Source organism: Gekko japonicus, unplaced genomic scaffold (genome assembly GCF_001447785.1).
Source record: "Gekko japonicus isolate JY-2015 unplaced genomic scaffold, Gekko_japonicus_V1.1 scaffold986, whole genome shotgun sequence".
Classification (NCBI taxonomy): Eukaryota; Metazoa; Chordata; class Lepidosauria; order Squamata; family Gekkonidae; genus Gekko; species Gekko japonicus.
In genome coordinates, this window is record NW_015164700.1 from 57845 (window position 1) to 82038 (window position 24194).

Sequence of the window (24194 nt, forward strand, 5' to 3'; positions counted from 1 at the left end):
GGGACCGTTGGGGGCGGGGTGTGTGGCCTTATGTCACACTTCCGGTGATGTCAGGGGGTGTGGCCTTATGACACACTTCCGGTGATGTCAGGGGGTGTGACATATGCTAATGAGTTATGCTAATGAGTTCCCATAGCTCTTTTTCTACGAAACGACCCCTGAATATTAGCATATTTTCTTCCGTGAGAAGACAAATAACTTTTGTACACATTAAGACTTTGTGCACCTCTCATAGAGATATGAAAGTACAGGAAGCAGATGACACTTCTACTTCCTGTTCTAAAACATCTCTGGCCCAATCTGCATCTAGCATTTGCTCCGCTGTTTTACCAAACCCACACTGGAACAGAAAAGGATGCGGCTCAAAACCACATTCAAATACCCCAGGCCAATGCCATACTGACTGCAGAGTCACACCTGAACCGAGAGATCAAACAAAGTGAAAGCGGCATGCAGTCCGGACACTGCCATAAAATCCAACGATCAATCAAAGTGAAAGTGGCATGCAACATAGAGGGGAATTTCTGTTCCAATGTGGGTTTGGTAAAACAGGGGAGCGAATGCTAGATGCAGATTGGGCCTCTGTGACATCTGAACCAGCTTTTGGACATGCTTAGATTCCTTGCACATATGTAGAAATGTCAAAACAAACATTCAGAAACAAAGGTTACACAGGAATGTTTTGCTGGATTGGGAACCTAAGTTACAATGTTTTGATTTTTTCCCCCCAGTGCCAAATGTACCAGTTCTGTGCACCTAACATTCAGCAAATTCATAGAGAATGCATCAGTCACTCTGCTGTGACCAACAGGATCCGTCTGGATGGCACAGCCCAGAAAACAGTCACCATAGCACAAAATCATAACTTCAGTAGGACATCCTTTCTTGGAGACCTTTTCCTCTCCACTTCTGCTTTAACACTAAAATGCTAGATCAGCTATGTATGATGCTGTCGGTGTTGAGTTTCCCATAAAGTGCTGTGGAACTCGGTCAGTACATTCAGGAAGCTCTTCCATTCAGGAATAAAGGATGTGTTTTCAAATGAGGGACGATATTCCTGTGCAGCTATCTATCCAAACTTGTGTCGATTCCATTGACGCTTCAGTCACTTGAAGATAATGGACTGGTGTCAGAGAGAAACATCTTTTTTCTAAAAGCTTTTCATCAATCCTAGATGCTGAGGAAGCTTTTCGCTTCCGTGAAAGTGGCAGGAAGGAGAAGTGGCGGCACAATCGCATCACAGTTGCAAGAACCTTGATTATAGCCATGTTGGCTCCTTTGCTTACTTCTGCTTCCTAGTGTGCCCTGACCTGGATGGCTGAGGCTAGCCTGATCTCATCACATCTTGGAAATGAAAGAAGGTCAGCCCTGGTGAGTACTTGGATGGGCGACCACCAAGGAAGTCTAGGGTTGCTGGGCAGAGGCAGGCAATGGGAAACCACCTCTGTCCATCTCTTGCCTTGAAAACCCTATAGGATGACCATAGGTCAGCCGCAACTTGATGGCACTTCCCATCACCACACCATAGAGCAGGCCTTGGAGCGATGAAAGATCTTGCAGGATCCAGGTCAGATAAAGGAATAAAAGAAAAAATACTGCATTTACTCAAATACAAGACTAGGGATTTTTATCCCCCAGGTAGGGCATAAAAAGAGGGCGTCATCTTAAATGTCCATACAAGTTACAGTTATGTCCAATAATAAAATTATTTTTATATATACCATTATGAGAGGGGGGCCATTTTACATGCAGCAGCATCTTCCTGTCAAGTAAATACAGCAATAAGGCACTCAAACAACCCCTGTGGAGAGAGACACAATCAAGTGGAACAGCAGGGGGTAGTATTTTATTCGAATTCTTCCCAGGTGCCTAGAACTTGAAGCATGGACGGCTTCAAAAGGGAATTAGATAAGCATATGGAGCAGAGGTCCATCAGTGGCTATTAGCCACAAGGTATAGATAGGGACTCTGGGGCAAGTGATGCTCTGTCATCTTGGTGCTTGGGAGGGGTCAACAGTGGGAGGGCTCCTAGTGTCCTGGCCCCACTGGTGGACCTCCTGATGGCACTGGTGTTTCTGGCCACTGTGTGATACAGAGTGTTGGACTGGATGGGCCTTTGGCCTGATCCAACATTGGCATCTCTTATGTTCTTAACTCCAAAATGGGTAACTGGGGAAACAATGAAGTAGGGACATGGGCAGGATGCCAACAGAGTTGGTAGGTAGATCAGAAGCACCAACATGTATACCTGATGAAGGAACAGACCTGGATTTCTGTACAAGCTAAGTAAACTTCAGATTATGGGGAGCCTCTAAATGTAAAAAAACCCCTGAATTATCATTTGGGGTTACTGCTATGGGGGCTCTTAAACTTGATCTAGTTTAGGGCCTCATCGAGTCTTACTCTGGACCCACAAAAGGAAGGAACTACAGGGAGAGGCATTCTAGAAAGGTGGGACCCACAAGCATATTATTGAAATGATCAACTTAAAACTTCCTCTGATCAGGGGGTCAGTATGGTATAATGGTTAGTACATGGATTGGATTCTTGGAGACCCAACTTCCACGCCCTCACTGTGCCAGGAGACCTTGGGCTACTGACTCTCTTTCTGCCTAACTTATTTCACAGGGCTGTTGAAAAGATAAAATGAGGAAGGAAGCAGGGCTATTTTGGGGCAGGAACGCACAGGAACAGAGTTCCGGCTGGCTCCTGAGTTGGCCACGCCCAGCAGGAACTCATTAGCATAATAGGCCACACCCAACAGCAGGAACTCATTAGGATTGGCTACATTAGGGGTGTTTGGCCTAACATGCAAAGGGGTTCCTGCTACAAAAAAAGCCCTGGATTTTGACAACAAACAGGGTAAACAGAATAAGAAGCAAAAGGTGGGTCTGGCTGGATGACTACACTTCTGGTAAAATGAGGGTGCGGCCTAATATGCTAATGAGCTGTGTCATCAGGGGTGTGGCCTAATATGCTAATGAGTTTCTGCTGTTGGGTGTGGCCTATTATGCTAATGAGTTCCTGCTGGGCTTTTTCTACAAAAAGAGCCCTGGGAGGAAGAATCTTATATGCTGCTCTGAGCTCCTTTGAAGAAGGGTAGGATTGAATGTACTAGATAGACGGAGGGAAGTTTCAGTGCAGATGTATGGACCCATATTGGCATTCCCCTCAAATGCTATTAAAATGGGCTGTACAGGTTCTAATGACTGTTCCAAGAACTCACAGTGGGATCCTGTTAAGTTGCATCTTTTCTGCATTCCCCTCCCCAAGTTCAGAAAGCCCAATATTTGAGTGGGGTTTGTTTGTTTGTTCTTTTTTGCATAAAGTAATTGCATAAAGTAAATAGTAAATAGACAAGATGGTGAGTGGATGGTGGTGTACTGTTAAGCAGGTTTGAGGGGAAAATTAAGAATGGATGTCATTGCTTAATGTCTCTTTTTTTTCCATCATAATTACCTGAATTGTAGTACTGAGATTAGTGTAATGTCACTGTTGCTTGAAAATGGTATCGGTTCTAGTGAACCAATGTGGTGTGGGGGTTATAGTATTGGACTAAGAGCTGGGAGACCCTACCTCAAACCTGCAAAGCCCATGCTGCCATGAAGCTTAGGCCAGTTGGTCTCTCTGTCTAACCTATTTCACAGGGTTGTTGTGAGAATAAAATGAGGTCAGAAAAACCACGTTTGCCACTATGAACTCCTTGGAGGATAAAAATGAATAGGTAGATAAGAAGCATCCATACAACCAACAGAAATCCACTTAGAAAATAGGAGTCTTGTTTGTGTTGCTTCACTTCATGCATTAAGAGCAAGACATTGGCTAGTTAGACGTTTGGGGAGGAAGTGCTAAATATGCCATCTCAGAGTTTCTCCCCCCACGAGGCTAGTACAAAACTCTGCCTAGCCAATAGGAAACACCTATCTTCATGCATATTCAGTAATTAAATCAAGAACCCCCCCTTCTTCAGCGCCTTTACCTATCAGTTAAAATTTGAGCATGGATAACCAAGCTTGTTTGAATGAAGACGGGCTCTTCAGTGACTCCAGAACATTAACTCATACAGAGAAGATGAAGTTTGCGTCATCTGAAATTACAGCATTTGAAATAAGTGGTAAAGTATTTTCACTGACTGATAATGATAGACGATGTGGGAGAGATCACTAGTGAAACGTTAGAACACTTTTCATTGGAAAGGTTTAATTTGATTTTGTTGCATCACATGGCACTGTCTTATTTCAATAATTATCAAAAGAAATACAGTGGAATATCATGCTATTTCAGTGACTAATAGAAGGCTCATTGTACATTCAGAAGTTCTATACAAATCTATGTGTATTAGATGAATGGAGAGTGGCATGTATATGTATCAATCTGTTTTTATCTAGCAAAACAGAGACCCAGACCTTTCTGAGACATTACTTTTCTATATGTTGCCAGAAAAGTGACCAAGGAAATGTGTGTACCCCATTCACAGCAGATGCAAGACACACTTTTTAAAATTCAGATATTCATACCTTCAGGCAGATGCGCCATTACAATATAATCAGGAATTACTTTTTCTTGCATTCCAAGATAAACCTGATGTCTCTAGTAAACAAGGCTTAGGTGGTAAGTGGCTCTGTTTGTAGATCCAACACAATGGACAAATCAAGGGATGCTTTGGTTTCGTGCTAATGTTAACATGAAATTGTCGCATTAATTCAGTCTTGTGCATTGCTCAGCATGTGTCTAGATTGAGTTTACCCCATTCATTTACTTAATATACTTCTATACTGTTTTTCCACAACAGAAAAGTCTTTCAGAAAATGATGAGTCAATGCTGTGGAATGTTGGAGCATTCCCAGAAATAGTTTGATGCATTCCCATAATTAGTTTGATGCACCCAAATCCACTGAAAAGCCACCCATATTCTTTTTACTCACCTCACAGAAAAATGAGGGCGTGAAACAACTCCAAAACAAGGGATCTTAAGCCATTAGTACACTATGTGCTGAATGCACTCATTTGACTACCACAGAACAAGGTTCCAAGTAAACATGTATAGGGGTCTGTGACTTCTCTGTAGATCCAGAAAACAAGGAGGAAACAGTAGATCGTTATCTGGAAATAAAGCACAGTTTTCAAATATTTTAAAGAAGCAGAATATCATACCCTTGCCTACCCAAGAGTGCTGTTAACCCATACAAATTGATAACATTCATGTTGACTCACAAGTATGTCACTGATTTTAGTGCATTGGATCTTATGACTCTCTTGCTCTGGGAAAAGTAGCCTTGCTACTGAGCAAAGTCTCAGGAAGGGTCGCAGTCCTAAGGCCACTTCCCAGTGAGTAAGTCTCACTAAATAACATGGTACTTACTTCTGAGAAGACCTGCTTAGGGTTGTTCCCTTTCTTGCTTTGCAGAAGAAATCATTAGGACCTAATCCAGTGGCATTTTCTCCAAAATAACTGTGCACAAGATTGTAGCCTTTTGTTGTTGTTGTTGTTATTCAGTCACACAGTTGGGTCCGAAAGAACAATATATCACACCCTGTACACTGATCATTCAGAAATGACATATCTCCATTACCTATTTGTTTAATTTCTCCCACAAAACTTAGAACCAAAAAGCCAGAAAAAGTGTTCCAAAAGCTGCACGTGGATTATGGTTATGGTGTACCTGATTATGCTCACTGCAGGCTTCGGAATATTGGCTTATACAGGTAATCTGTCTTAAATGTTATCTAACTGTCCTGGATCAAACTGCACAGAACTTTTTCAGTATCTTGTTTGTAAATCTAGCTCAGTTAAAATGCTTAGGAAGAAAGGGAGAGTTTGGCACATGCCACTACCAGGGATGACATATTGGGGGGGGGGGGAGAGACATTTGTGTCAGAAGGGTAAACCCACTTTCTCCCAGGGAGGCATTGCAGATAAATCTGGCTTCCAGGAACCAATTCTCAATTGATTGCTGTATTTTAGACTATGAACAAATATATGTTGTCGAATTAGCATGTTCATAGACTGGGGAACTCCTACAAGATAATGACTCAGCCCTACCCCACTTTCTGGAGTAGGTATAAATTACCTGCCTACCAATGTTCCCTCTAAGCTGTGGAGTCTTGAGAGCAAAAAATCTACTTTGTGAGCTACTGACATTAAAGTTGTGATTTGGCTACTGCATACATTAGTTTGCTCTGGAGCCATCCTTCCTGAGCTGAGACAAAAATGTGTGAGCCGGAGGCTAAAAAAACTGTGAGCTAGCTCACCCTAACTCAGCTTAGATGGAACACTGCTGCCTACCATTTTTCTTCTCATCTTGACACAGAGAGTACTCCATCTTTCTGTGTTAAACCTCTGAGGATGCCAGTCACAGCTACTGGCGAAACATCAGGTCCTACAATGCCAAGACCACGGCCACACAGCCCGGAAAATCTACAGCAACTTATGAACAAATATGTTTATATCTTTGGGGGTGGGGTGGGGATGGTTCTCAACCACAACTACCCTAAAGTCTCAGGAAGGGTTGCAGTATAAATACTTGCACATGTCCAAACGAAACCCCTGTACATGTTAACATGATGCTTCACAAGTGTAATAAAATCTAAAACATATTGTGGATGGCAAAAAAAACCCCCAGAAAATAAAGGATTCACTGAGGACAAATTCCCATGGTACAAATAAATAACTCTTGCCTCCTAAACTGTTCCCCAGAAGCTTTCTCATTCAGCCAAATGTGAGACACATCTGTTTTCACAAGGACAATGACAGCCTGGGTACGTTTTTAAAATGTTTCCTCTACTACATGATATTAGTGACTTAAAAAAAAATATCCTGATGTTCCGTGAATGCTACAAAAGAGTTACTTTGGGAGACCAAATGGAACAAGTCTGGGCAAACCCGTTTTTCCAAAAAGCGTTTGGAACACTGTAAACACTTATGGAACCAGAAGACTAAGGGTCAGTTGATACGTTCATCTGCAGCATTGACTTCTTAGCTCTTGATGGTTCACCACTGAGCTCAGGAGCATTTGTTGTTGTTCAGTTGTTGTTCAGTCACACAGTCGAGTCCGACTCTTTGCGCCTCCATGGACCAGATCACACCAGGCCTTCCTGCCTTCCACCGTCCTCTGAAGTTGGCTCAACTTCATGTTCCTTGCATCAATGACACTGTCTAACCATCTCATCCTTTGCCGTCCCCGTCTTCTTTGACCTTCAATCTTTCCCAGCATCAGGGTCTTCTCCAGTGAGTGCTCCCTTCTCATTGGGTGGCCAAAGTATTTGAGCTTCAGTTTCATTATCTGGCCTTCCAGGGAACAGTCAGGGTTGATTTCTTTTAGGATTGACTGATTTGATCTTCTTGCAGTCCAAGGGACTCTCAAGAGTCTTCTCCAGCACCATAGTTCAAAAGAATCTATTCTTTGGCGCTTGGCCTTCCTTATAGTCCAACTCATGCAGCCATACATGACTACTGGGAATACCATTGCTTTGACCATGCGGACTTCTGTTGGCAGGGTGATGTCTCTACTTTTTATCATGCTGTTTAGGTTCGCCATCGCTTTCCTCCCAAGGAGCAGGAGTCTTTTAATTTCATGGCTGCTGTCACAGTCTGTGGTGAACTGGGATCCCAGGAACGTGATACCTTATGCGTACCTTATGCATAATGACAGCCAGTGCCATGTGATCGCTAGAACCTCAGACGAGGATCTGAGAGGCTCAGGTTCAAATCTCCACTCTGCCATAGAAGGTTGTTGGGTGGCCAGTCACACACTTTCAGCCTAATGCACCTCACAGGGTTGTTGTGAGGATAAAATGAAGGAGAGAACCATGTAAGTCACTTTAGAACCTTGTTGTGGAGGAAGGTGGGGTATAAATGAAGCAGATAAATCATGGTATGGGATCTGCTGCAGTGTGCCTACTCCCACAGGACTTGTGGTATGCAGAGGAAGCAGTTTGCCTGGGGATTCTGGAGGTCTTTTGTCATCTTCTGGGCATGGAGCAGGGGTCACTTGGGGTGTGCGTGTGGGGGAAGGTATTTGTGAATTTCCTGCATTATGCAGGGGGTTGGACTAGATGACCCTGGAGGTCCCTTCCAACTCTATGATTCTGAGGGAGCTGACAGAGTGGTTGCCTCCCATGTCTACATCAACATGCTCTAGAGGCTAGCAGTGCCTGATCACACAATCACTATCCTTCAAACTTGACTAGCAGGTAGCAGCGGCATGGGATTGGTCATATCAGTCATACTATGGCAACTCCTTTCTCAAAACAGCTAACATGTGTTGGAAAGGAGTTAAGCTTGCCAGTCCTCAAGAGACTGGCGGGCAGAGACTCACCCCAATGGTAACTCCCAGCCTCATGACATCATTTCCAGGTGTGTAACTGGTAGTGATGTCATCACATCACTGGCCATTGTATCATTCACTCCACTAGGGGATGCTGGAGTGAGGTCAGGATCCTGCACCTCTTTGACCACTCTACTGAGCAAAGTTTTATTTATTTAAATATTTAACCCCTCCACCTTTCCCTTTGGCTCTAGTTTGAAGCTTTTTCCTTTAGCCATCGAGTCACGGATGACTTATGGTGACCCCCACAGGGTTTGCAAGGCAAGGAACACTCAAAGGTGGTTTGCCATTGCCTGTTTCTGCATCACAGCCCTGGTGGTCTTTGATGGTCTCCCTTCCACATGCTGACCAGGGCCAACCCTGCTTAGCTTCTGAGACCTGACAAGGTCAGACTAGCCTGGGCTATCCAGGTGTCTTCCAACTTAAGTCGCTCTTTCATTGGATGAAGAGCAACTTAGGCCCCAGTCACACGGGCAGGAAAATACGGGGGGGGGAGCATGGCTGTTTGCCCCGGTGCAAAATAACGTGCGGTTGCGTGATCAGACGTCCCCTCGAGGTCTCGTCGAGGTCCCGTGGTTATGGGGGAGGTGCCAATCACACGACACGGCAAAGAAGCGGTGCGGCGTGGCAAACGGGGCTGTGTTTTGGTTTTAAACTGAAGTGTGCGCATGCGTCGTTGGGTGCTTGTGCGCATCCCATGGAGACTTGAAAAAAAACCTTTTTGCATGTCGTACCCCACCCCCACCCACGAACCCTCTGCCTGCTCCATGACCTTTCCCTTGAGTCCCCGCGTCGTCGTCATGCCCCCCTTGCCCCCGGTACTCGTGCCTTGCCCAGGAGGTGATGCCGGCGTTGCTCATCCCAGGAAGGTGTCATTGCGCTAGAAGAGAACGGCGCTGCTGGGAAGGGAACCCCGGGGTGGGGTGGGGGGGACACACCTTTTCGCGAAGGGACATGGGCGGGCACCGGATGCCACCGGAAACGCTATCAGATGCCCGCCCTTGCCCCGCAGTTACCGGAAACTAGTACCTCAGAGGTACTAGTTTTTAACTGCGCATCTTCGGAGGGAAGCCCCGGGTTCGCCATGGGAGCTCTACGCTTCCCAGATGTGGCACTGTGATCGCGCCCAGAAAATCCGCTTATCATCCGTCTCAGTAGCGTGGCTACTGCTCCATATGACCGCAACCTTAAATTGGAGGAAAGCTCCATAGGCTGGTGGGAGGCTCCTTCTCACTGTCTTGCTTCAAAGGTTCTAGTTTCTGCTGTGCTTTCAGGCGACTCAAATCACACATGTCTCCTTTTCTTGACCTTACTAATAAAATCAGTAGAAATATTTCTGGGGTGGATTTCTCTGAGACTCCTTTGGGTAGTGAAGGGCGGGGTAGAAATCCAATCTCCTCCCCCGTCATCATCATCACCATCATCTTCTTCTTCTTCTTCTTCTTCTTCTTCTTCTTCTTCTTCTTCTTCTTCTTCTTCTTCTAGATTGCATTACCACAGAGCTCGATAGAAAATCTAAAATAACACTGGAAAATCAGTACATTTGGATAATAGCTCTTAGAAGAAACAGGTGGTGGGTGAATATCAATTTAATTTATTTCATGAATTCTTGTCTTCAATCTTGACAGTCCATAAGATTGCCAAACAGCTAGATGACATAACAGAAAAATGGAAGAATCACTGTCCCAATGAAACTGAACAGGTGAAGACTTTTGGGGAAACAAGCTACCAGAAGGCGGAAGGAAGCTGGATCAGAAATTTAAAGGACGAAATCCACACAATCAAGCTGAGCAACCAACAATTGCAACTGAAAATTGGCAATGTTACAGGTAGGTCTTTACTTCACCTGCTTGCTGTATAATGTTTTCCCACCTTTATAACAGGCCTATTAAAAACATTTTGGTGTTGTTGCCATCAAGTCACAGCTGACTTATGTTGACCCTGTAGGGCTTCCAAGGCAAGAGACGTTCAGAGGTCATTTGCCATTGCCTGCCTCTGTGTCACAGTCCTGGACTTCCGTGGAGGTCTCCCATCCAAATACTAGCCAGGGCTGACCCTGCTTAGCTTCCAAGCTCTGATGAGATTGGGCTAGCCTGGGCTAGCCAGGTTGGGAGTAAATTCACTTAGGAGGACTGTAAATACAATGGCAGCATTTGCATTTCTGTATCCAGATGACAAATATTTAGGTCAGGATGGTTCAGCGGTGACTGTCCAATTCACAATCACGTGCCTCTCCTGGCAAGGCTTTGCAGGTCAGGTAAAAGAGTTGATATCCCTCATGATGCAGTGAAGTTTTAGTCTTGCTGGTTTGATCAGCCTACATTTCAGCTGGCTACAGAATTCTTAGTGCCGGTATTTAGCCTTAGATGGAGTTCACCACCTGCTTTGGGCTTTGAGAGCCAGTTTGGTGTAGTGGTTAAGTGCGCGGACTCTAATCTGGGAGAACCGGGTTTGATCCCCCACTCCTCCACTTGCACCTGGCTGGATGACCTTGGGCAAGCCATAACTCTGGCACAGCTGTTCTTGAAAAAGGGCAGTTTCTGTCAAGAGTTCTCTCAGCCCCACCTACCTCACAGGGTGTCTGTTGTGGGGAGGGGAAGGGAAAGGAATTTGTAAGCCGCTCTGAGACACCTTTGGGTAGTGAAGGGCGGGATATAGATCCAATCTCTTCTTCTTCTTCTACATTCCCAAGCAACCCAGCTCCGAGAAGACCCGGTCCCAGCATGCTGGGAGACACTACAGGCCTCACACCGTCCACGGGCTCTTGAACTTTCTCTACAAAGTTCTTTTCAACTTTCCCTTATGGTACTTGTCGACTATTGGTATCATGCCGGTATTTAGCCCTCAGACGGTATGAGGCTGTTAGCGACCCCTGGTACACCGGGACCGGGTCTTCTCGGAGTCGGGATGCTTGGGAATGTAGCCCAAAGTGGGTGGTAAACTCCAACTAAGGCTAAATACCAGCACAAGACTGATAGTCAACAAGTACCATAAGGGAAAGTTGAGAAGAACTTTGAAGAGAGAGTCCAAGAGCCTGCAGACGGTGTGAGGCTGGTAGCAGCCCCTGGCACTCCAGGACTGGGTCTTCTTGGAGTCGGGTTGCTTGGGAATGCAGCCCAAAGTGGGTGGTAAACTCCATCTAAGGCTAAATACCGGCATGAGACTTATAGTCGAAAAGTACCATACAGAATTGTTAGTGCAGAAATCAATACCTCTTTCCTATTTCTAATCCAACCTTCCATCAACACTGATACCCTTTCCCCTCAAATTTTCCCCTGTCGTGGGAAATCTGGGTGTCTAGACAAGATGGAGTACATGGAGAAGATAATGCAAACCCCTTAGATTAACATGTGATGCCTTGCTTAGCAGGGCTTGACAAAACACCGTTTTGAATATTTGAATAGACAGCTTCATAGCTTTCCTGTCCCATGTTACACACATGACGTGGATTACACAAAGAACAGGAATTATTTCTCTGTTTCAAAGAGGGGGATAAAGATAAAAATTCAGTACATATACATACAATACAAAGGTAAGACCAAGAAGCATCAGAAATTATCAAGTCCATCATAATAGCTTCTCTGCTGGCTGGCAATTAGCCCTTCAGTTTTATTGTACAAGTTATGAATGCATTCTATAATCTGAGCCTTTAAGTGAAAGGAGTCAGTAGGTGTGAGAGAATGTATGAGGATAAGAATTCATTAATGACTATCATGCCCCACCTGTTTGATCTGGGGAAAACTGCCATCTGCCGTCTTGGACTTTGGTGGGATGCTCATCATGCCTCAGAAATGGAGGGGAGGGGGTTAAGTTCACCTCAGTCCTCCTCTTTCCAGCCAGAGTGACCTCTGCCAAAGCTCAGGCACTTAGCTGTTGCTCTCCTCCCCAACCTGACTGCCCAAGTTTCCTTTATACCTCCTGCATCGCACCATGTCTTCATCCCCCCTTCCCCTCCAGGGAAGCTGGGCCCTGCTTGTCATGGCTGGGCCTGGCCCATTGACCTGGCCCTGTCTGCCTGAGGTGGATGGTCCCACCCTGGGCTATCCCAGCCCTTGGTGTGGGCCATGCCCATCCCGGGTGGAATGGATTGGGTGGGGCCCCCTGTGCCTCTGAGCTTTCTGTCCTGCCTCCCAACTTCTGCCACCTCTCGCTGGCCTCTCAGGTTGTCAGGCTGAGTGCTGCCACCTCCTGCAGCTGCCTCTGGTTCCCATCGGTGGCCTGCATGGCCCAGCCCTGTGCTGCCACCTCTCCCAGCCTCCACTAGCACCTGCTGGCCTCCAGAGCTTCTGGGCTGTGTGCTGCCACCTCCCCTGGCTTCTGGCGGCTTCCACCAGCCTCTGGCACTTGTGGGCTGTGCGCCACTGCTGCTCCAATCCTCTACTGGCTCCAGCTGGCCTTTGGCAGCTCCTTTCATCCTGTCCTCTGCTTCACCACCTTGTCCCCCTGTGGTTGGGGTAAGTTGGCCTGGTGGGTCTTCTGTTGGGCATCATGGCTGTCCTGGGTGGGGGGTAGCCCCCACTATTGGAGCCAGGTGATTGGGTGGGATCTCCTCCTCCAGTGGCCCTGCTGAGTCCAGGCATGCCTGTGCCAGGTCCAGATACATACACCCTGTGGCCGGTCAGCTGGAGTGGTACCCTTGAAGACCCTGGACATGTAGTCTGTGTTGAGGTGATTCTGTCCAGTCAAAGTTTGGTCACGAAACTAAAAGGAAGCAAAGAGAGATACCACCTAAGGATATGGGGGTTATGCTCTTCCATGTGGGCCATCCTTAGCTGGGGGCATGGTCCTAGGGTTGCCAAGTGGTTTTTGAGCTGCAGCGGGGGACTCCCGGCTGGCGATTGGAGTGCGCATGCACGTCACCCGGAAGTGATGTGACGACGCTGGGTACCATAGAGTTTTCCCTCGGATGACCGTGGCCAGCGTGCCCGGCGGCGTCGCGTCACTTCCTGGTGACATGCACGTCGAGGTGGGGTTCCCCCCGGGGCCCAATCTGCTGGCGGTGGAGAACGGGCCTCTGGGGCCTACATGGTCCACCACTAGCATGAAGAGGTTATTTCCCAGATAGTACTGGCATGCCCCTACTGCCCTCTTGAAGGCCGCTTCCTTTTCTACCATGCGTATCTCTGTTCTGCTGCTTGCAGCTTACAGCTAATGAACTGGGTAGGGTGTTCCTGCCCATCTATGTCCTGTGACAGGACTGCCTCCAGCCCTCTGCCTAAGGCATCAATTTAAAGTATTAAGGGGCAGTCAAAGTCCAGGTTTCAGAGTATGGGACTGCAGGACAGACTGGTTCTGAAGGCATAAAAGGCACCTTGCATGGGGGGGGGGTCTCATCAGATCATGTTGAGCTTGTCCTTCCTCAGGCTTTCTATTAGGGGACAGACCAAGGTGGCAAACTGGGGCACGAACTTGCTGTAGTACCCCACCAGCCCAAGAAAACGTTGCATCTGACATTTTTTTTGCTGGATGGGGGCTTTGCTTCAAGGTTGTCGCTTTGTCTGGGATAGGTTGCAGCTGGCCTCAGTCCACCAGAAAGCCCAGGTACCAAAGTTCTTGGAAGCCGATATGGATTTTCTTGGAGTTGGCCCTTAACCATGTGCTGGCTAAGGCCTGCAGAACTTGGTGGAGATGATGGACATGTGTGGGCCAGTTAGGGCTGTACACAATAATATGGTCAGTATAGGCCATGGTGAAGCAGGCACAGGATGTGAGGCATGGCCATGGCCCCACAAAGCCTGAAGGGCATTACGCAGAAGTGGAATAAGCCTTGCAGTGTGGTGAAAGCCATCTTGTCTTTGTCGGCTAGGTGCATTGGACCTGCCAATAGCCCTTAGTGAGGTCCAGTGCAGAGAGGTATTGCACTGTCCCTAGCCAGTCTTTCAGGAGATTGACCTGTGGCATAGGGTAGGCATCGAATTTGGTTACCTTATTGACCTCCTGGCAGTCTACATAGAAGTGTAGGCTGCGGTCCAGTTTAGGTACTAAGACGATGGGATCCTCCATGCACTCTGTGAAGGCTCAGCTACCCCCATACACAGCATATTGCTTACTTCCCACTCTACTGCTCTCCACTGCTTCTGTGGGATGGGCCACCATGGGGCCCAGACTACTGTCCTCAGGGGTGTGACAATGTGGTGTGATGCCAGGGTGATCCACCCCAGTTGGTTGGAGAAGACCCCCAGGACCTGATCTAGGAATTGCTGGATGTCTTTCCACTGGGTAGCTGTTAGCTCTGGATCAAGGTCCAGTCTTGACATATCCCATGATGCTCCTCCCCAGGTCATCCCCCATCTGGTAGCTCTCCAGGGATCACAGCAAGGAGAAAGGGGTTGATCTTCTGATTTGCTCACCATTCCTTGAGGTCATAGACGTGGAGCTATTTCCTCTGCCACTGGGTGGGACTTTGTACATGAGAAGTTCCAAGATGACAGAAAAGGGGCCTTGCCATGGTTCCCCAGTCCACCAGTACCTCATCTCCTGCACAAAATGCCCATTCTTGTGTGCCCCAGTCATAGCGCTGTTTTTGTACTCATGCTTTCTCAAGGTTCCAATGGGTTTCATCTTGGGCCTGCTCAAGCTATTCCCTCAACTGCTGCATATTCTGTCCTGGGGGTGACCTGGCAGTGGTGGGCTCGGTTACCCACTTCTCACCCACCAGGCCAAGGATTCCCTATGGGACCCATTCAGAAAGAAGCTCAAAGGGGGTCTCGCAGAGGGTAAATATCAGAAGGTCTACGTCAAGGTCCCAGGCATTTGGTCAGTCATGTGCCAGCCTGCAGAGCATGGCCATCATCTGGTTGAGTCACTCAACAAGGTCATCCATTTGAGGGTGATGCACAGATGTAAATATCTGACAGATCTGGAGGAGACGGCATGTCTGCTACATCAGGTTTCTGTAAAGCAGGGTCCCCCAGTCTGTCAGGATCTCAGAGGGCAAGCCCATCAACATCTGGCCTATGACAGCACTCTTCATGTTCCACAGAGGGATAGCCTTGAGGTACTGGGTGGTGTAGTCCATCAGTACCAACAGGTACAGGGCACCTTGGGGTATTCAGGGTAGTGGACCCACAAAGTCCCTTGTGATCCGGTTGAAGGGGACCTGGATAATTGGTAAGGGGGAGAGCGGAGCATGGGGGCTGGGCACCTGGAAGTCCTTTGACACATCTCACGGGTTCAGCTTAAGTACTGCATATCCTTGGCCACAGAAGGCCAAAAGAATTGTGCAGACATGCCGTAGAGGCCCAGTCATCTGCCTCAACAGGATGTATCCTTTGATCAGCATACTGCATATTACTCATTTGTTAGCCTCTAGAAAAGGGAGATGATGGCTTTTGGTTGCAAGGTAAATGCACAGGCTTAAGCATGCACCTACCGAACTGCCGTTTGTCCCACTGTCGCCTGTCTCAAATACTAAACCCTTCAAACCTACTTAGAAAAAATAGAGAGGCGGAGTATGCACCCCCAGAGGAGTGATCCTGTTTCTGTCAAAGCAAGAGTCAAACAGAGGTGGTTTGCCATTGCCTGTGTCTGTGTAGTAACCCTGGACCTCTTTGGGGGGAGTCTCCCATCCAACCATTATCCAGGGCTGACCCTGCTTAGATTCCATGATCTGATGAGATTCGGTTAACCTGGGCTCTCCAGCACCACTATAGGTTTAAAGTGTACACTGAGGGCTCTAGCATCGTAGTGTGATAATGATCTCTTGTCCATTAATTATAATGAGTCCATCCTGCTTCTGTCCTGAGTCTGTTGGGCAAAATCCCTTGTCTCTGCTCTCCATTGCTCAGGTTTAGCCGTGTTTACCAACAGCAGGGCATCTTCAAGCTTCGGCTCTAGCGAAGCAGCTTCTTTTTTAATTTAAAAATCTTCTATCCCACATTTCTTACAATAGGGATTTAAGGCAACTTATAAGAAGTTATAAGTTGGGGAGCTGCGGTAGCTCAAGTGGTTAAGATGCTGAACTGCAGGCTGTGGAAGGTCGGTAGTTCAGCAGTTTGAGACCCGGGTGCCGCATGACGGAGTGAGTTCCCGTCTCTAGTTCCAGCTCCTGCCAACCTAGCAGTTTGAAAGCAAGAAATTGCAAGTAGATAAATAGGGACCACTTCGGTGGGAAGGTAACAGCATTCCGTGCGCCTTGGTGTTTAGTCATGCCGGCCACATGACCCCGAAAAAAACGTCTTCGGACAGCTCTTTGGCTTTGAAACGGAGATGAGCACCCCTAGAGTCGGATTCGACTGGCTTTCGAGCAAGGGAACCTTTACCTTTACTATAAGAAGCTAAGACCAAATCAAATCATAGCAGCAAAAATAAACCCACTAATACATCAAGCAAATTGGCAGCCAAACGTTAAAATCATGAAAACTTTCAAGAGCCATCAGAAAGCTGCCTTAAAAAGCTTTGCTTCACAGTGGCTTCTGAAAGCCAGAAAGAGGGGAGGGGGTGTTTGGCAACATCAGGCAGATTGTTCCTCAGGGATGAGGCAGCCAGCGAAAAAGTCTGAGACCAAGCAGAGGAAGATGGAACCACCACCCAAACAGAGGTAACGACAGCCAGGAGACCTTGCTGGTCTAAATGAAGGTGCTGCATAGGTACATATGGTGAGCTACATATGTTATTGGAATTCAGCACAGGGTTTATTCTCCTTGGAGAAAAACTAAGCATTTTTGCAGAAGACTAAGGCTTTGTTTGTACTGCAGATTTGTTTTACCATTGGTGGGTTTTTTTAAAGTTCTGAGCATTTTCAACTGATATCATTATCTGTTTTAGAACAATTTGAAGGCAAAGGTATTCCAGGACCTCCAGGTGGGTATATATTCCACTCCTTTCATCTTTTCTTGCATTGCGCTGACCCTAATTCCTTTAAGAGCAACACAGTTGGATTGGTTAATTTAGCTGCTCTACCATTGGATCTAGCATGTTGTAGTGGCTGGATTGGGAGACTCAGGTTGGGATCTCCACTCTACCACGGAAGCTCGCTAGGTGATGAGGGGCCAGTCACTGTCTTGCGGTCTATCCTTCCTCACCAGGTTGTGAGGATAAAATGGAAGAGGGGATTATGATGTCACTGCTTTGGGTCTCCGATTCAGAGATATTATTCTTAATTCAAGATCTGACAGAAAATATCTGTCAATCAAGACAGGCAGAGTTTACACGGGTCATTTCAAATATCGTTGAAGAAAGAGTAATAATTCCACTAAAATATAAGGTACAAACATAGCTGTGGAGGCAAAAATACGGAATCTAACCTCACATAGGGGCCTTCACTTGACATAGTATATGATTGGTTATATGTGGTTCTCAGGTTATATGTGGTTTTAAAAAAAGGATACATAGGCAGTGCCGTCTTTCATGCTATAATTTAGAAGGGAAACAATCTTGAATGTGAATTGATTCCAAAGCTCTGTTTGGATATCATTGGCTTACACTAACTATAGGTTAGAACTCAGGCTGTGTCTGAGCTTCTAAAGGTACAACCAGGCAAACCAGGATTTAGAGAGGCCACTCTGTTTTCATTTTCTGCCTTTCAACACTCAGTAAAATTAAATCATCACTGAGTGTTTATTTTTTCCATGTTTAGGTGCCAAAGGAGAAAGAGGAGTTCCAGGAATAAAAGGTGACCAAGGCAAAAAAGGTTAGTTTTCATTCATGTTGGCTGTTCATTAAAAGATACAGAAATATATTGGGAGCCATACCCCAAACCGTGAAAAACTGATAACTATATCAAATTCAGGGTGATGACAATATGCAGCTGATAACATGGCTAGGTCAGAAGACCAATAAGGTTGAATAAAATCCACAAAAATGGCTAACGTTAATTTCTCAAGTCAAATTAAGGACAGAGCTACAACCTTGACAATAATTGTACCTTCTAAACAGCCAAATACATTTCTGGCCATTTTTTCAGGAGACAAAGGTGAAAAAGGAGAGCCCAGTCTAAAAGGAAGCAAAGGGGATCCAGGACCAAAGGGTAAGCAAGACACAGAGAGAGTGTTGAATTGTTTTGAACAGAACTCAGCTGATTTTTAAAACAAATGCATTTGGTATTTCAGGTGTTGGACATCCAGGACCAAAAGGCGACAATGGTAATTTGTTTCTCTGACATTATAGATCTGCCCACTTAGAAAATCCCCAATAATTTTACTGAAATTGGATAGAGAATGTGAGCTACAGCATGCCAAGCATTATGTATTATTTATGCCAGGGGTGTCGAACTCATTTGTTATGGGGGCCGGATCTGACATAAACGAGACCTTGTTGGGCCGGGCCATGTGTGTCATAAAATGTAATGCCAGGTAGTGGAGATATAAACTTTATAAAGGACACAAACACGAATATGTTTTTTAACTTAAAATAAAAACATGCTTAAACATTAGCTCTGTATACTGCAAACCTACTTTTGATTTATTGACATTCACCACAGAAATTTCAAGCTCAGAGTTCTGAGTCTAGGACCCAGATTAAAACATGAAATGGCTGAGTGATTAAGAGAGTCTGGTGAAGCAAGCTATGATGCAGCAGCAGCAGCAGCAGCAGCAGCAGCAGCAGAACTGGAAGCAGGAGATGGCCAGTTCCACTGTGGGCCTGATGAAAGCCCTCCAGGGGCCTGATCCGGCCCCTGGGCCGCATTTTTGACACCCCTGATTTATGCTGAGTCTCTAGCAGGAATTTCCTAAAGTCACTGATGTGTCTGTGTCTTTGTGGTAGATGTAGCTGCCTTGTGACCCTCATCCTATATGTGGTATGCATTACTTTTAAATAAAAGGAGCAATCAATAGGGATTATGGTAGCCTTATTAAAGTGAAAATAAACAAGGAAATCTTCCATGCACCCCTCACTCTGAATTTTTAGTTGATTTATGGAACTGCTCTTCTCAGTTAACAGATACTTCCCTGGCCCACCTCTTCTCCACTGCAGCTTCTCCATCCTGAACACATTTCCTTGCAGGATTCTAGATATTTCTTTATGTGTCTGCACCTCTTTACTGATCTCCAGCAAGTGTTCTTGTATAGGAACATATGCAGTCCAATCCTACGTATATTTACTCATTGTTCCACTGTAAATGACAATGTGATCCTAAGCAAAGTTACACTCTTCTAAGTCCTTTGAACTCAGTGGACTTTGAAGGGAACAACTCTGCTTAGAAATGGACCAAAGAACACTTTTTTGGGAGCAGGATTCAGAGAAGACCTGTTCAGGATTGCTCTCTCAGTCCACTGGCCTTTCATCAGAGGTAGTTGTGCACAGAAGTAGAATCTTATTGTTTGTATTTACATTTTAGGAATTCCAGGAATGAGAGGACCTCCGGGTGTCAAGGGAGAAAAGGGTGAAATGTCTATTTTATAATTTAACTGGTTGCTATTCTAAACTTGCCATTTTCTTTACATTTTATTATTACATTTAAGTCCTGTCATATTCCTAGACTTTATCTGTGCTAGTACTCTGCCGCTGGTTGAATTTCCTTCCCGCTGATCTTTTATCCCATTGGTGGTGTTATTTGAATTGGCTTTCGATGTCTTTATTGCTGCACTGATGTTTACTTTTTAAAAGCTTCTTTATAGATATTCATAAAAAGCAGCAAAGCTGGAATGTTTCAGATAAATAAAATGCAGTAACGGAAGCTAAAAGGCACGGGATGTTCCACCTCCCTTGTCATATCTTTTTGTTAACAGTGTTCCTGTGCTTTCATTTTAGGAACAGCAGGAACCAAGGGAACCAAAGGAGACCAAGGTCTGTTGAGTAATGCACTTTCCCTTCACTGGCTAAGCATCACACTACTTACCACTAGCATGCTACACATTTAAATAGAGAGCCAGTAAGGTGTAGTGGTTAATTTGTATCTGGACTTGCACCTGGACTTGTATCTGACCTGGGTTTGAATCCCCGTGCTTGCCACGGCAGCTCACTGAGTGACCTTGGGCCAGCTGCACTCTCTCAGCCTAACCTATCTCACACAGTTGTTATGATGGGTCTCCATTGGGGAAAAAGGAAGGGCATAAATTAATTATGGTCCTTATCACACGCAGAAGTAGCCGCGCGATAGGCACGAATGCCGGAAGGATTTTTAGGACACGATCACACGGGAACATCTGGCAAGCATCCCACACTCGTCGGCAAGCCGTCTAGCTCCGCTGAAGAAGCAGAGTTAAAAAATACCGGGGAAAGTCCAGTATCAAATGAGTTGCTACGGCCCACAGATGGACTTTCCCCTGTGTCGCTCTAATGGCGTCAGGATGTTCTGATCGGGCTATCCCGACTGCGTGCCGTTGTTTTTTTTCCCTTTCCCAGTATGTGCATCATTGCATACTGCTGTAGGAAGCCCTCAGTGTGGAGATGTGATTCATTGCTCCTCCGTTTAAGCAAATCGAAACCAAACTGCACAAAAAAAACCCCCCGACTCACCCACAATTGAGTTTGATCACGCAGTGGCGGGCTATGCCCGCAGCTTCAAAGAACTGTGTGATCACGCAACTGTGGGTCAATTTCCTCTGGGGTAAATAGCCTCGCTTCCCCCGCGCATTATCTCACGCGTGTGACTGGGACCTATATTATATCAATGAAGTATGTAACTCCTTTCAACAATAAAGGGTGGAAATGGCTTAAATAAATGAAATAATTAAATTAAGTAAATATCCATGAATATGCTTTTTTATGTTGCCCTTCCACAATTTCAGAGTAATTGCAGCATGGCAATAACCCTGATTTACACCAGTCCATTTGGTACCTGAATTTGTGTTCCTTGAAGAAATCTGCTTCCTTTTGTGAATGTAAGACCATAATAGGTCTGAGTCAGACCATTGGTCCATCTAGTCCAGCATCGTGTTTGGCATAGTGACTAACCAGATGCCCCCAGAAAGCCTACAAGCTTTCCTTTATTTTTGCCTCCCTACAGTGACTGGCATTCAGAGGCACTGTGTCTTAAAGTTTGTCCCCACATAACAAATGCACAGATATCCACGTATCTCTGATTCTTGTGTATACATACACATTTTCAACAATGGCCAGCCAGATGCCTTTTAAAATGTGCCATATAGACATTGAACTAGATATACATGTCAGGTGGGTACATGTTTACCAAATAAAAAGATCTCTCAAAACATGGAAGGAAAGCCTGGATTTGGGCCAGATACAGGTTCAACACCGGAGTGAAGTCATTGTGAAATGGAGCTTACCCTGCAGTAGAAAATCCACAGCTGGTCCTGGAGGGAGGTGTGTCTGTCTGTGCATTAGGTTTGCCAACCTCCAGGTGGGACCTGAACATCTCCTGCAATTACAACTGACCCCCAAGCTACAGAGATCATTTCCCCCAGAGAGACACTGGCAATTTTGGAGGGTGGACCGTGCAGCATCATACCCAACTGGGGCCCCTTCCCAAACTCCACCCTTCCCGGGCTCCATCCTCAAAACTCCAGGAATTTCCCAACCCAAAGATGGAGGCCCTAGGCATACTGAGATTTGCTTCCTTACTTGCCATATTTATCTATCACCTTTCTAACCCCCCAAAGCAGTTTCTACCCTTTGTTGTTGAAAGGAGTTATACACAAACAAAGGAGAAGGTTTAGTAGATGGTCTGTGGATTTGTCTCAAGCAAGCCTGTTCCCCCAATCCAAAAGTGCAAATGTGAGGAAGAATCAGCACAGGATGTCCTATGGCAACTGTAATCATTATAGAACTAGAAATAAGGCCCGTTGTGGAAATAAATACAACGGGATCTAGAAAGAGGCTCTGGGAGAGTGCTTTGGCTTTGGGCAAACAGTGTCAGTCTGCTTTTAAAACATGAATCTGGGACCTGCACACCACCAGAATACAGCAGATTCCATATGCAACTGACATTCCAACTGCCTTGCGGGGGGGGGAGTTTGAGGTGTGGAATGGAGTGAAGTCCAATCAGCTTCCATATGCAAAAGACCAGGTTGTCGCAGCAGTTGTGGTGTGGGCGGGACCCGGGCTTTGCCTTCTGATTGGTGGCGATATATGCTGAGGAGCAGTGCCATCAGCCATACACTAAGGGAGTGCATTTTAGAATTAGAACTTTGGCACCCACTATTCAATTATATATAAGGAGAGATGTACTTGGCCAGAGCCTTCTCAAGTCCACAGTTTTCATGCCACCTATCCGACTAGCTCCAAAAGAAGTCAATCAGAATACCCTATGATATCAGGATGGCAACCATGGTGTGCAGTAAATGCACAGTTTTTCATCCATGTATTCCAGGTGATCCTGCCAACCTAGCAGTTCGAAAGCAAGAGATTGCAAGTAGATAAATAGGTACCACTTCGGTGGGAAGGTAACAGTGTTCCGTGCGCCTTGGTGTTTAGTGATGCCGGCCACATGACCACGGAAACGTCTTCGGACAGCGCTGGCTCTTCGGCTTTGAAACCCGCAACCCTAGAGTCGGACTCGACTGGCTTTCGAGCAAGGGAACCTTTACCTTTACCTTTATTCCAGGTGAAAATGGAAATGCAAGTCATCTTGTGCTTACTGGACCAAAAGGTGAACCAGGAACAAAAGGAGAAATAGGAGAAAAGGGATCTCAAGGTATGATTTGCCAAGAGCTTTGTATTGTGCAAAAGGTTTTAAGTACTTTGTAAGATCACTGCCTTTCCAGCAAATCTTTGATTTGAATTAGAGATGAAAACCTCATTGGATGTTCAGAATCCCCCCCCCCCTGTCCTGTTTCTGTTGTGCAAGCCACAGGACACGATGACTTTACATCAGCTCCATGATGAATGGGAAAGTAGAAAGTGCAGCTTCCCTTGCCTCTGGATGAAAAGCTGTGCCTGCCAAAATATCCTTTTCCCGCGTAACTTAGCCCAGGCCTCTGGTGACCTTGGAGCTTTGGTTTTCAAACCATGCCCATTGCCTCCTGCACCGCTGGTAGCAGAGTCAAGCTCCTGGGAATGAATGGGGGCAAAGAAGAGGGGGAGAAGAGACTGTGGCAACTTCACCCCCTTTTTACTACTAGTGAGGGGGATGACAGGGTCTCCTTTACTGGCTTGGGAGTTTAAACCTTATGACCCACCCCCCAAAAAAGTGTGAGGAAGCGGCAGGACCTTCCAGGTCACAGCTCACATTTAAGAACAACTTCCATAGACAGAGGAGGAGAAAGACAAACTGTAAGCAAATCAAACACTGCACATTATAGATACAGCCCCATGTCTGAAAAGACTCCTGTTGTAGAAGGCCGTTGTCACACACAGAACATGAGAACTAGGAAATACAAGGGGCTGCAAGCTAGAACAGATGACTGTGCAGTTCATTGAGTAACACGATGCCACTGTCTGAAAAGCTGAAAGCGCTGGAGTAGTTAATTGTGGACCACAATACAGGAACAAGAGTCATTATTAGTGGGAAGAGGCAGCCAAGACTGACAGCTGCCCAGGCAGGGACCAAGCCTGAACTAAAATATTTGAAATCTCTGTTAGGTCATGGGGAGCCAATGGGTCACTTGAGTTCATGGGGTCACTCTGGAGCCTGAGAGGATACTGAAGCCCAGAGAACTTCCTCACCCATGCTCTCTGGTGCCTTAGGATAATAGAGTACAGAGCAAGAGGTTCCTGTTTCTAGCCAAGGGTTTCCTAACAGCCACTGGGCAGCAGAATGTTATGCGCATGCATGAAGATCTGAGCTCCTGTCGGAGCTGTCGGAGCCAGTTTGGTGTAGTGGTTAAGTGTGCGGACTCTAATCTGGGAGAACCAGGTTTGATTCCCCACTCCTCCACTTGCACCTGCTGATGTGACCTTGGGTCAGTCACAAGCTCTGGCACAGCTGTCCTTGAAAAAGAGCAGTTTGTGTCAGAGTTCTCTCAGCCCCACCCACCTCACAGGGTGTCTGTTGTGGGGAGGGGAAGGGAAAGGAGTTTGTAAGCC

General features: G+C 46.2%; 1 protein-coding gene across 1 annotated transcript in view; it reads left to right on the plus strand.

Annotated features, from left to right (window-relative positions):
• Positions 1-3999: 3999 nt before the first annotated feature.
• The window catches only part of MARCO (macrophage receptor with collagenous structure), a 34628-nt gene continuing 14433 nt past the window's right edge, over positions 4000-24194 (plus strand). Inside the window, exons 1-6 of the mRNA XM_015409499.1 lie at positions 4000-4114; positions 5605-5706; positions 9956-10156; positions 17905-17958; positions 18232-18294; positions 22774-22863. Of these exons, the coding sequence (XP_015264985.1) occupies positions 4000-4114; positions 5605-5706; positions 9956-10156; positions 17905-17958; positions 18232-18294; positions 22774-22863 (625 nt within the window). The remainder of the gene's footprint in view (positions 4115-5604; positions 5707-9955; positions 10157-17904; positions 17959-18231; positions 18295-22773; positions 22864-24194) is intronic.